Here is a 12,290-nt window from a genome sequence, read left to right as displayed (position 1 = left end):
TGGCCTGCAGCGTGTCTCCTGAGCCCTGGCTCACTGAGGAAATGTCCAGTTGTTTTTTTTTTTCAGATTGTCATGGAAACCATGGGTAGAGTATTGGAGTCTTGTGTAAGTGGCATCCTGAGGCTGTTCTGGATGCTTCCATGTAAATGCATGGACATGATTAGTGAAACAGGACATGGACATATGGTTAGAGCCACACTGTGCCAGGATATGATGATTATTTGCTGCAAAAACATTATATTTTAGACTTCAGGAAGTATGATTAATTTGAAGTAATGTATTAATGTTTGTCAGAAAACAGCTTTTTATATGAAAATTTCATTCCAGCCTTGGGACTGTACATATACTTTTAGGGAACCTCAAACTACATATTGACTTCATGTTGAAAATAGTATGTGCAGTAATCTACAGCAGAAAAACTTACAACTATTAACCGTCGAATACACTATAACAAGCTTGATCTGTGTCATATAATTACAATTTACCAACAATAAACTTAGTTTCATTGTCTGAGATTATTTGCATTCCTTACAGTCAGTGATTTTAGTTATTCTCCATGAGTCAGCTTACAATTTCCTTAAAATATTAATATTAATTTAAAAATCATATTAATATTAATGACACCCCTCTCATATGGCTATAGATACACACACCCATACACACACACACACACATACAGACACAATTTACAGAAATTTTTTAAATACGAAATATCAATTTTTAAGACTGGATGTCTATGGACATATACGCCATAGAAATGTGTTTATCATTTATACAACTGGAAAAACAATCCAAGATAGAACCTTACCTTTGTAATCCTTATTGTTCCTTAGTTGAGAGTCCAGGTATGATGCTTGATTGGAAGAGTTAATTGAAAGTTTCTTGCTTACGTATAGAAAAAATAGAATAACCAGGAAACTAAAAACTGCTATGGTGATCAGGAATCCTAAAACCTCTGGGGACACTGAAGAAAGAAGGAGAGATGGCAATGGTAGGTTCAGTGTCTGTGTCATACAACACACAAAATAGCAGGTTAACATTTCCTTATTGTTTTTATTCAATATATAGCCTCATAAGATGAGTAAATGTCTTTGGAAAATAAGAAACCATAAAGAAAGAAGAACTGACACCAGCTTACAATTCACAGCTCAACAGTGCACAGTCTGTGGTTAAATGTATCCACTAACAGAAATTCACATCCTTGTTTCGGCGCTTTGCTGTTGTTGACACATTTGGCAAAAAAAAAGCTCTTTTGCGTGAAGTTAAAGCAGTCAAAACTGACAGAAGAGCACATGGCGCTGTCTCAAAACTGCCAAAGCTTCTAGAATCAATATCAGTCTTAGAGGAGGGAAACTGCACAAGACATAACGTTAGTTCCAGTAGAAAGGAAAGTCTCATTTGATATCGAGAGTCCAGTTGCTCCTCTTATAGAATGGAGAACACAATGGAATACACGTGCTGGAATCTGTCACATGACACCCTAAGGGGCTGTCCAACATATATGCCCATCCTGGTTGAATTATTGATGAGACCCCTGTAACCCTAACCACACACAAAGCACCTGTACTTTTCCTAAGCCAACCCTAACAAGAGGCTGCCAATCTCCTCATCTTGACAGGAGGCCAGGCAATGGGTGACGAACATGCTCATAGCCATGGTTACCGCGTACTGATGATGATGATCATTTGTGCAGCAAAAGCTTCGGTGTAATGGCAATGTTATAATACCACTTGTGGCGTAAATGCTACGCCCTTTTGTCACCAACTGTGACTATATGCATATAACAAAGCTGATGCTATCTGTTAATCATTTGTTAATTGTGACAGTCGTAGAGGTTAAATGTTAAAATGATGAAAGAATGGGTGCTATCATCTCTTCAATGCAGTGCAGTGCCTGCCATATGTTAGAAAGTAGGAAAATGTTGCATTAATATAAATGAAAATACTTATACAGGCGAAACACGTCTGGCCCAAATTTTTTGTATTTTTTAAAAATACTGATTACTAGCATTAAAACCGCCTGCCTAATATAATGCAGGTCCCCCTCATGCCACCAAAACACCTCTGACTTGTCAAGACATGGACTCCATAAGATCCCTGAAGGTACCATGTGGTATCTGGCACCAAGACATTAGCAGCAGATCCTTCCTGTAAATTGTGAGGTGGAGCCTCCCTGGATCGGACTTGCTTGTCCTGCATGTCCCACAGATGCTCGATTAGATTGAGATCTAGGGAATCTGGAGGCCAAGTCAACACCTTGTTTCATGTTCCTCAAAACCATTCCTGAACAATTTGTGCAGTGTAGCAGGGTGCATTATCCTGCCGATAAAGGCGACTGCCTTTGGGGAATATTGTTGCCATGAAGGGTTGTACTTCATCTGCAACAATGTTTAAGTAGGTGGTACGTGTCAAAACAACATCCACATGAATGCCAAGGTTTCCCAGCAGATCACTGCCCAGAGCACCACACTGCCTCTATCAGCTTGTCTTCTTCCCACAGTGCACCCTGGTCTAGCTTTCCTTCCCCACAGTGCATAAATGAGCCTTGAACATCCATGAACCTGCCACCATTTCACTACTTGGCTTTCCTTGGACCACTTTTTGTAGGTACTACCCACTGCATGCCAGGAACGCCCAACAAGACCTGCCGTTTTGGAGATGCCCTGACCCAGTCATCTAGCCATCACAGTTTGGCCCTTGTCAAAGTCTCTCAGATCCTTATGCTTGTCCATTTTCCGTGCCTCCAGCACATCAACTTCAAGAACTAACTGTTCCCTTGCCAAATACATAATGACAACATTGACGTGTGCCATTGAAACAAGATAAATAAGGGATAAACTATGACAAGGAGTGTGGTTATATGAAAATAATCATTGACAATAAGTTGGAGTTGATTATTTACATATAACCACCCACCTCGATGTGGTTTTATCCCTCTTATATCACAGCTAATGAATAAAAAATAATACAATAAACTAGTCACAGTTACCTTTTCAAAAGTAAATTACAGTATTTCAATTAACATTTAGTAATGTTCCAATGTGCTCTTAAAGATATAGTTCCTATAAGGATAAAATATCTGATCAGGCTTCTCACTGGAATTGGTGAGTCATATACGTAAAGAGGGCAGAACAACACCTACTTTTCACATTATTACATTCAGCTCTGGTGATACTTAATGAAATAAGTTGAAATGGCCTGAGAATTTTTGCCAAGTACATTGCCAGTGCAAAAATATTTATAGAAGTTACAAACTCCCAGGAATATCCTAGTTACAAGTCTTTCGCAGCAGTACAGCTGATCCTGAGAACTCTACTATTATTTAGACCTCAGCAACCATACAGAACAATGTATTTTATTGATCTGCACTGTTTGCATTATTTTACACTGCTTGTATTGTTGCCTTATATTGTGCTTCACTGTCTAGTATTGTTTCACACTGTCTAGTATTGTTTTCACCAAACTCTATTTTGCACTGTGATGTTTATTGTTTTGTAAATGAATGAGGCTGTAACACAATGCACCTGTTGTACATGGCCAATAACGATCATTAATCTTGAATCTTGACCACAAATCTGTCAAACTCAGATGCTACTTTTTACACACAGCAATGATATCCTTTACTACAGTTGATCATAACTTGATATGTCAATCATTATTTATATGCATGACATCACAGAGGAGAGTAACCATAGACAATTAGAAAGAGGCATATTTGCAAGTTACTTTGGATAAATCAGTCTTTTAGGGAACAAGTAAAATGTAATAATACATTTATATGCAGGATTCATTTAGCAACAACACATTTTGGAAGTTTTATTCAGCATTGCAATACAAAAACACTGAGACCAAAACATGACAAATCCTGCTGCAACCAAAAAGCTACATATTGTCATGCTACTGACATCAAATGACAGATACTAAATACTAAATAAAAATAGAAAGTATCTCAGCACTGAAATGTGCAGAGCCTGTAATCCCATTTTTTGATTAAAAAAATTCCTCTAATGTACTAAGAAAATCTATCTGCATATATGTATTTGCATTTATTATTTGTTGTTTAAAATGGACAGAAAAGTAGGTCCTCTGCAGGACTAGCTAGGATTACCTAACAAAATGGCTTTTGAGCCCATATACATTCTCAGATTTCACCTCACGCAGAACCACTCATATTTCTCTCATTTTCAGCATGATCATAATCACTATACAAATTAATTTCATTCTGCAAGCACAGCAAGATGCCCAGTCAAGGAGAAATAAGAAAGAGGTCAGTCTTACAAAGGATTAAGGAAAACATTGCTATTTGAATCATTGTATCAGTTCAGCAGAATGAAGTAGTACCAATTAAACCCAGTAAAAATTAAAATCATACACTAGTGCTCCAAATTGTGTACTGTTAAGGTAATGGGGTAAAGTGTGGAAAGGTCCTTCTGCTAACAATGGTCAAATTAAGGGAACCAGGTCATAAATTAAGTAGGAAACCAACAGCTGTTCAGCAAAGAACAAAAACAACACAAATATCCATTCATCATCCAATAGCTTTCCCAGCTCAGGATCACAGGGAGGCCTGGAACCAATCACAGGGAGCACAGGGCACACCCACCCACCCAACCTCTAACAGCTTATCTGCCACACACCCTGTGCCTCTAATCAGAAGGTCACCTGTACAAACCCCGCAGTTCAAAAAGTAATTTCATCGTTGGACCCTTGAGTAAGGCCCTTATCTCCCAATTGCTCCAGGATCTGTCTAACCCTGCTATCTCAAAATAAATGTACTTCACTTTAGATAAAACTGTCTGCTGAGTAAATGTGAAGTGTGCGGCAAATTCAGGTATAAGCTGAAATTATGGGCCGGCACAGAGGTGCAGTGGTTGGCACAGTTGCCTCACACCTCTGGGACCAGGGTTTGAGTCTCCACCATGGCTCCATGTGTGTGGAGTTTGCATGTTCTCCCCATGTCATCATGGGGTTTCTTTCAGGTACTCTGAGTACTCTCAGGTACCCCAGTTTCACCCCACAGTAAAAGAAAAACATATTAAGGGTAAATAGAGTTAACAAATTGTCCATAGGTGTAAATGGTGTTGAGTGTGCCCTGCGATGGGTTGCCGGCCCATCCTGGGTTGTTCCCTGCCTTGCACCGTAGCCTACGGAATAGGCTCCAGACCCCCATTTACCCTGAATAGGACAAGCGGTTTCAGAAAATGGATGGATGGAAGCTGACTTTACCACATACAGTGGCTCAATTCACCTGCTCTTCATTACTGTAAATATTGTTTATTAATTCTTCTTGATCCGCATAAACAGGTCCAAATCCTTTCCATCCATCCAAACACTGGTGCTTCTGCCAGCTGACACCTGTTTCAGTTTGTTTGGTTTATGCTTCACCTCTCCTGCTGGCACCACAATGCCTTTCATTTGTCTTCAATACTCCCACCAGTTTTGTTCTGTTTTGTTTTGTTTGTTTGTTTTTTACAAGTTGTCCACATGACCATCATCAAAACAAGTTCTGCTTCCTTCCTAACATTCCGGTGTCATTAAGCAGGAGTTACAAATAAATTATCTATCCATCCATCCATCGTCTAAACACTCATCCTGGTTAGTGTCATGAGGGTACTGGACAGGCAGCACAGACAAAAAGGCTGGGCTATATATTTTTAAAGAACGTAAATCTTTTCTTATAAGATTTTAAGAAGACAAACAGAAAGTTATAAAGCCATCCAGGCATTCCTGTAAAATAAGACTTTTTCAAGTATAAGCGGCACTTTTCATCATTATGTTCTGGCATCACTGATTGTACTCGGATGTGAAATTACAACTGGCATAGAAATGGTATCCAAGAGCTTAACATCTTGAATGACTCGTATTCACACCATTGCTGTATGCCCACTCATACACACTCTGAGGCCCACCTACACATTGGAATAATCACCCAAAATTACACGCACACACCTACCTAAATCAGCATCTTAACAACACAGATACACTAGTGCTTGACTTTCTAATTATCTCAGAATTTATTCTTTTCTGAAAAAAACTCCAAAATGGCAACAAAAAAAACGTGCAAATTCGGGGTAACACTGTAAACTGTACATATTTCAGACTGGCATCCATTTATAGCCTGATAAACTTCTCCATGTAATGGTTTTGTTTAATTCAGCTGTTTAACCATAGAAAAAATTACCTTAAATGCAAACAAACAGATATGTAGACATCTAGGTCTCCAGACCAAACACACACACACACACACACACCCCGTCACACACAAACAGACCGTTTTATGGATTTACAAGCCTGCCTGCATCCTTACCTTTTCTGGCACAGATCAGCTCATGGACTCCACAGTTCCGCTGTCCTCCTGTGGAGAAAACAGAATATTTACAGGCTGTGCAAAGCCCCTCTCTCCTAGCCTGCTTCAGGTGCCTGCCTCTTTCAGCCTTGGTGAGCCTGCACTGTGACTGACTCTGCAGTTGCCCAGAGCAGAGAACTCCTCTTTAACTCAGCCACAGGCCTCCTCAGGACCTTGAGCAGGGCCCTTAAACTCCCAATTGCTCCATTTCAATTGTACATTGTTTTAGATAAAGTGCCTGTTAAATAAGTAAATGTATGTAGTGAAGTGCAGGCGCAGAGACAGGAAGTGACCCACTTATCTGCCCTTGAGGTCATAAGGTTGGCGGTAATGAGAAAGTATTTCAGGCAGATTTCACATTTCTCAGATTTGTCTTAGCAGACAAAATGAATCCCTTAAATTGTTCAGGTTCTTATCAATTATACTGAGTTTCTGATTCACAGCAATAAAGCTACATTATAGTGTATTGTAATGAACTACTCTGTCTTGTTTGTGTGTTGCATTTCACAAACGTGCCTGCAAAATAAATAAATGTAATGTACATTCATGCTGTTTTGGCATAATTTGATTTTAAACATATTGCATCTTAAAATCTGTTTAGTACACTATAAATCTATTCAGGTCACTTACATTTAGAATCCATAAATCATTAATATAGGCTACTTCCCGGACAGTGTTTTCCCCCTGGTATCCAGTTACAGCTGCTATGTCCTGTGACTCTGCAGCCTTGCATTCTGTCACTGAACACTAGGTGTAGCATCACTGGAGCCCACTGTAACCTTCTCACTCTCTCCCTGTTCCACACCTTGTGCTTCAACCTCTCCTGCTCCGCTCTGCTGCAGTACCTTTCTATATCTATAGTGTAATACTGTACGATACATTGAGGCCTCAGTATCGCACAGATCAAACATACCATGTATGGTGGATTATGGGTAGACACAGGCAGAGTTACATTCTTAGATATGCCTTTTTCCTGCTAAATTTGCAGTGCTAACCGTACAGACGCTAGGTATTCAGCATGTCTTAATTCATAGATTAATTTAGCATTTTTATGGATGTGTTTTTACACTGCTGTATTCTGGGAAAAGTTATCATATCATCAGGCTATAAAATCTGATCAAGAAATCTTTTTGGACACAGAAGAAAACATAAAAAGAGTGAAGGACGCCCGAGGGGGCATAGAAAATACTGCAAATATAACTTTTCATTAAACATTTTTAAAGGAGAATAGAATATTAACACAAATACGAGGACAAAAAATAAAAAAGCAGTTTTACAAGAGCCCAAGGCTGGGTGGAAAAATGAAGACCTGATAATGGCAGGGATCTGTGGGATTTCTTAGCCCTTAGCAGTCTCAGCTTAATGCCACTCCTTGGAATTTCTGTGTGTGCGCACAAGGACCCGTTAAGACAAGAAAAGCCGATCTATTGTTTCAGCCAAGCACCAACAGAACACGCAGGTTCGAATCTGCTCCGAGAAAGCTGAAAAGCACATTCAGCAATGCTGAAACGTACACAATACTGTTAAAACATTACAAAAGCTATGACAGACGGACAGATTGAATGTGAAACATGTATGGGTAAATGTGACGATGACAATTATAATCGCCTGTTGACTTGTGTGACTGCATGTAAACGCCAGTCTGTTTATGTGCAAATGAAACTGAGTGTTGCAATTTAATGTACTATAAATCGTTTAAAATGGCTTACTGTGTAAGTTGTTTATATTACATCTTACTATTCTGATTTCGTGGTTAAAAATAGGAATGAGAGAAAATGAGCTTTTTGTGAAAATCAGACATTAAAAGCCAAAAATTGCATATAAATTGGACAATTCTTGCTGTTATTTGCTTTTTGTAGTTCACCATATATTTGACAACTTTAAATATTCGAATATCTAGAAAATCTAAATTTGATCTTTTTCAATCAAACAGTCTCCTAAACTGGGAAAAACTATTCTCTCTTCACCGTCAGTCCTGCATTTGAAGTAACCCGGACATAGGTAGGTCAGCCATCTGAATATACACTGAAATACTCTACCACAAATATTTCTGAGAAACACATTTTAATATTAATTTGCAATACAAAATAGCCACGTGGTATTAATAGCTAATTATAACTAGACACATTTACACTGGGTGCATTCTGAATATTGCGATGTGGCTCGAAGTGATTTATTCAAAGTAACAGTTACTGCAGGAAAACAAAACGTAAGAAAAACAAAAACAACAACAATAAAAAAAACCCGACCACGCAACAATAAATCATAAGACACTGGATTTTCCTTCATGGATGCAAACTATATATAATTAATTTGCCAGTCATTACACTGAATGGAGTGAGGTCTACTCTTTATTATACCTACAAATAATTATATCTAATAAAAAGTTCTAACACACACCTTTTCCATCAAAGGCACAAACACAAGCTTAAATCAATAGCCCGTAAAAAGATGCAGTAAGTAGTCTATGTAATACGTAAACACAGAAAAAAGCGTGCGATTTGATGTTATGTACTTCCATAGGTGTACGGATGCCCGAAATCAAACCTGCTCCGGCTCACATATCTTAATTTCACATTCATCAAGAACGACTGACGAAAATCAGTCATTAAAAATCACACCGACTGAGATTTTTAAAATATAAAAATCAGATATAAACAGAAATAAACGTATTTTCTCGATATGGCTTCAGATTATGTTACGTTATCTTTTGTCTCGATCAAATCACTATCCGGACTTATCATTTGGAGGAGGACCGGTACCGGCCTACTTACCATCAATCGCCATGATGTTCCGTTTCGGGTCCAACCAAGCAGACTGATAAAGACGGGGGAGTGAGCGATCAGATTTAGTGCATAAAATGGTGCGTCCTGTTCTAACATTTGCTTACTCCCTCAAGACACGCCGATGTCCGGTGAAGGGAAAGGGAGGGAGGGGGGGTATTCATTCCACACTAATGGTGTAGAATATATTTTCAAACATTTTCGCTGTAATTATTTTTATTAATTGTGAAGGTATAGGGCATTATGAAAAAATCATAATTACAACTTTTAACCAATGCCATTAGAGAATTCCGTACAATACTTTGAGATGTGTCTGCACCGTTACAATTTATTACTGTCTAACCATCTGTTTACTGTCTAAATGTGTTTGTTGCAGTATCTATCTATCTATCTATCTATGAAAGATTCAGATATAGTCCGCAATGCTCTGCACATTTGCCTAATTCTAATATCAGCATCATCCTGCAAGTTACTCCCTGAATACTTTCACTGCCAGCAAGTGTCCATCACTATGTAAAAAAACTCGCCCTGCTCAACATCAAGGTGAAGTTTAATCCGAATCAGGCCACTATGAAAAGCGGCAGCTGTCAGAACGTCAACCTCTCCAGGCTTCTCTATCCTACGTTCTTCGCCAGTGTGTTAGGAATCAGGGGAAATTGCCAAAAACAGTCCCTGAATCACAAATGACCTAATGGAGATCTTGCTGAGATATTATCTGTCAACACCTCTTCTTGCTAATGTAAAGCTATTTCTGGCTCATAAAATCGGATTATATTTTTCTTCCCTTCACTCTTTTAAGAGCCAAACTCATACATCTGTAACTTATAGGGAGTTCTGACAGTTCTCTGAGTCACACATCAGTGTAAGGCAGTGTTCCCCAACCTGGTCCTAAGGGACTGAAAGATGGTTCACATTTTCGCTCCTCCTAGCTCCAAAAAATGTGGACTATCTGGTAGGGAGCTGGGAGGGAGCAAAAACATGGACTTTCTGTGGGTCCCCAAGGACCGGATTGGGATACACTGCTGAAAAGCATTGAAGGCTACTACTTAGTATTAGGCAGCTTAGGGTACAAGCCTGGGGTGCAGCCTCAACGGGATGATAAACGCTTTATCTACCATTATAACAAGTTGAGCTGTCACAAAAGACTCTTAACCCAAATTGCTCCAGGGAAGTTGGCTGACCCTACTCTCTGATCTTCACTTGTATGTCACTTTGGAAAAAAGCATATGCTGAATAAAGGTAATATTAATGTAAATGTCATAGATACGTTTTCAGTAATGCGTATTTCTTTTTAATCTTTTTAGCTAATAAAGCTCAAAAAAGCTACCAGAGGTAAACAGAAAATATACACATAGAAAACAAACACATAAAACGATCAAATTTACACAAAAATCCTTATTCACATCCGGGTAACACAATATAAAGGCCACTGCCCCTACCTCCTGCATTAACAACACCACATCTTTGAAGTCGTTGCTGGTTGCTCTAAATACTATCATTGTGAGGACAAACACCTATGCTGCTTTTCAAAGTCGGTGTAGAATCCTTTGTGACACCTCAGCCGTCAGACGCAGAGCTCCGTCTCTGAGCTCTTCCCGGCTGCTTGTTTAAAGAGTGTGTTCTAGGTTAGTCTGCCTGCACCTGGCACAGCGATGCCACAGCTGGAGCTCAGGCCAGAGGGAAATGCTTTACTTAGGCTTCCTCCCCAAGCAAGAGCAGGTAGGACACATGTGCTGGATTATACACTATTATTACGGTCTTCTAGGTCGTAGCAGAGGTCCATTGTCACGAATGAAACACCACTCTATGTCTATATGCGTTGCCTCTTTTGAAGCAGTTACATCTCTTCTTAAGAGGATTTTCCCTGCATCAATGAACTGGTCAGCTATGATTTGGTTAGTCATGGTCAGACGATCATAGAAATATTACCATTACAGCTTTGAATCAGCATCACAGCTCTGGGGTGCTTCACAACCATTTGTTGCATTACCAAGACACATTACACCGTTTGCTGGGATTCAGTTACAGAGATCAGTATCAAGTTCTTTCATTAGAGGCTCTGTACAAAAGGTGCCCACGCTGACTGGATCCAGATCAGTTTAAGTAAGCTGGACAGGAGATAAGGAAATAACCATGCTTGCAAGCTGATGAATTCTCTTATGACAAATCCTCTAAGGCATTGACCACAGTAGCAGGACTAGAGTAAGCCCTCTTGTCTCTGTTACCATCCCCATAGTCTTATTCCACTGGTCATGTTTGGGGCTGGAATGCAGATCTGTGCCTCTGTTCAGAAAGTCATAGGTTCAAACCACAAGGCCCACAGTGTAATCATATTGCCAGAGGGGCCCAGAGCAGGGTCCTTAATTCCAGGAGCTCCCTGGCCCACTTTCCTCAGTTGTCATTTTCGGAAGCAGAAATTTCAGGTCCAGAAAGTAAAAATTCAGACCAAGATTTTGTTTCAACCAACCATTTGATAATGCTGTGACTGTGACTCTTTATAGTCAACTGGCTGGTTGAAACAACACCTTGGTCCGGATTTTTATTTTCTGGACCTGAAATTTCCACCTCTGGTTGCTTTGGACAATAGCATCCTCTAAGTAAGGGATAATGTACAGGCAGCCGGTAGTTATCGCAGAAATAAGCCCCGACAGTGTGATCAGGACCCGACACGAAGCGGATGGTCTTGTATCACACTGAAGGAGCTTATATCTGAATCTTTATTACACGGCTACTTGCCACATAAGGAAAAAAACTGGACATGAATATGAATTTGAAACATTTTATTGGCATATTTGTTTTAAATTAACATTTTTAAACGGTAATCTTTGTTGGCGCGGAGGGATTTTAAACATACAAGTAGTACCGGCTATGCGTTATTACTTTGGAGCGGTTATTATTTGAAAAGAACGAACCTGCAAATGTCTCAACTGACCAATCAGAATCAAGCATTCCAGAGAGCCGTGTAATAAGTATATGTAGCTCTACTTAAATCATCATCCCAGAAAATTGGGGACACACTCTATACCAACCGTTTCTCAGCGACCAGCCTCACATGGGCTTCTGATCTATGGTAGGTAAATGTAATTTTGGCAAAATTTACAAATGCTACCAATACCCCCACCCCCCAATGGGCCATGGATACTTTGTAAATGGTTAGCATTG

General features: G+C 39.5%; 1 protein-coding gene across 1 annotated transcript; it reads right to left on the bottom strand.

Annotated features, from left to right (window-relative positions):
* Positions 1-13: 13 nt before the first annotated feature.
* LOC140580962 (uncharacterized) lies at positions 14-10,682 on the bottom strand. The gene is made up of 5 exons (XM_072702693.1): positions 10,568-10,682; positions 9,120-9,162; positions 6,307-6,354; positions 809-964; positions 14-135 (listed from the first exon to the last, which is right to left on the bottom strand). Exons 1-5 carry the CDS (start codon positions 10,625-10,627, stop codon positions 71-73), a joined length of 372 nt encoding a protein of 123 aa, XP_072558794.1. The 5' UTR covers positions 10,628-10,682; the 3' UTR covers positions 14-70.
* Between the last annotated feature and the right edge of the window lie 1,608 nt (positions 10,683-12,290).

Source organism: Paramormyrops kingsleyae, chromosome 19 (genome assembly GCF_048594095.1).
Source record: "Paramormyrops kingsleyae isolate MSU_618 chromosome 19, PKINGS_0.4, whole genome shotgun sequence".
Classification (NCBI taxonomy): domain Eukaryota; kingdom Metazoa; phylum Chordata; class Actinopteri; order Osteoglossiformes; family Mormyridae; genus Paramormyrops; species Paramormyrops kingsleyae.
Note: the sequence above shows the minus strand (reverse complement) of the source record. Positions and strands in the feature narration are given on the sequence as shown.

Bases quoted from the DNA above. Each gene is read 5' to 3' on its own strand.
- LOC140580962 (XM_072702693.1), bottom strand. From the start codon at position 10,627: ATGATAGTATTTAGAGCAACCAGCAACGACTTCAAAGATGTGGTGTTG. The intron at 6,355-9,119 runs GTAAGTAGGCCG...TTTTCTCCACAG, and splicing joins GAACATCATGGCGATTGATG to GAGGACAGCGGAACTGTGGA. The intron at 965-6,306 runs GTAAGGATGCAG...TTCTTTCTTCAG, and splicing joins GCTGATCTGTGCCAGAAAAG to TGTCCCCAGAGGTTTTAGGA.